Source organism: Priapulus caudatus, unplaced genomic scaffold (assembly GCF_000485595.1).
Source record: "Priapulus caudatus unplaced genomic scaffold, Priapulus_caudatus-5.0.1 Scaffold4815, whole genome shotgun sequence".
In the NCBI taxonomy this organism is placed as follows: Eukaryota; Metazoa; Priapulida; class Priapulimorpha; order Priapulimorphida; family Priapulidae; genus Priapulus; species Priapulus caudatus.
The window spans coordinates 5,857-7,047 of record NW_014581876.1 but is presented as its reverse complement, the minus strand read 5'-3'; the positions used below and the strand labels follow the sequence as shown (position 1 = coordinate 7,047).

General features: G+C 44.4%; 1 protein-coding gene across 1 annotated transcript; it reads right to left on the bottom strand.

The window, feature by feature from the left end:
* Positions 1 to 2: 2 nt before the first annotated feature.
* Positions 3 to 1,076, bottom strand: LOC106819856 (uncharacterized transporter MT2759-like; the record flags this gene model as incomplete). The annotated part of the gene is made up of 2 exons (XM_014824429.1): positions 630 to 1,076; positions 3 to 263 (listed from the first exon to the last, which is right to left on the bottom strand). Coding segments are annotated over exons 1-2 (708 nt in total), but the record flags the coding sequence as incomplete, so codon positions are not given.
* Between the last annotated feature and the right edge of the window lie 115 nt (positions 1,077 to 1,191).

Sequence of the window (1,191 nt, the reverse complement as noted above, 5' to 3'; positions counted from 1 at the left end):
GCGCTGGCTCCCACCAAGCTGCCGTTTCCTCCCAGGCAGGATCCTAGTGCTAATGACCACCAAATGGGTATTAACTCCTGTGCTCCGCCAAAACTAGCAGCCATATTTTTAATTAATGGGATCATAGTGGCGACAAAGGGGATATTGTCAACAATGGCAGATGCAACGGCGGATACAAACAGAATTGAAATGGCGGTTACGGTTTTGTCCCCGTCGGTTAATGCCAGCACCTGTTGTGCTAACATTTCTAACAAGCCGGTGGACTCGACACCATATACGAGTATAAAAAGGCCAATAAAAAAGAAAATAGTAATCCATTCTACTTCATTTAACGATTTGCTTACCATCGCGGTCTGTTTTTCCTGCCCGTGAGGTAAACAGTTTAAGGTCAGTAATAACGCTGCTCCAAACAATGCGATGGTTGCAGGTTGTAATCCATAATCATGGCCTACAATAAAGCCGACCATTACCAAGGTGAGTACAAACAGTGATTTTTTCAGTAATGCCCAATCTTTAATGGCATCTATTTCGCGGTACATCATCACTTTGTTGATCAGTTTAGGGTCAGCTTTAAGGTGTCGCCCCCAGATAAAATAAAGAGGGATCAGGGTCACTAATAATATAAATACTGCAATAGGTGCTAGATTAAACAGGAAATCGTTATACCCCAAGCCAGTAGCAGAGCCGATCATGATATTAGGTGGGTCACCGATCAGGGTGGCCGTACCGCCGATATTGGCGGCAAATATTTCCGCAAACAAATAGGGGTAAGCACTTAATTTCAGTGTGTCGGTGATCAGCAAGGTTACGGGTGCTATCAACAATACGGTGGTCACATTATCCAATATTGCAGACAGTACGGCAGTGACGAACACCAGCATCACCAGAATTCCCCATGGATCCCCTTTAACTAGTTTTGCAGAGCGAATTGCTAGGTACTGAAATACACCTGATTCTCGAGTGATACCGACGATGATCATCATTCCGGTGAGTAAACCAATGGTATTAATATCGACACCTTGCATGGCTGATTGCTGGGTCAATACACCACTCATGATCATCAACACGGCTGCCATCATAGCGATAATAGCGCGATTTAAACGTTCGGTTATGATCAGCACGTAGGTTAATACAAATAAAATGCCGGCGAACCAGGCAGGCGAAAGCCCAAAAATTATATCTGGCTGAGCT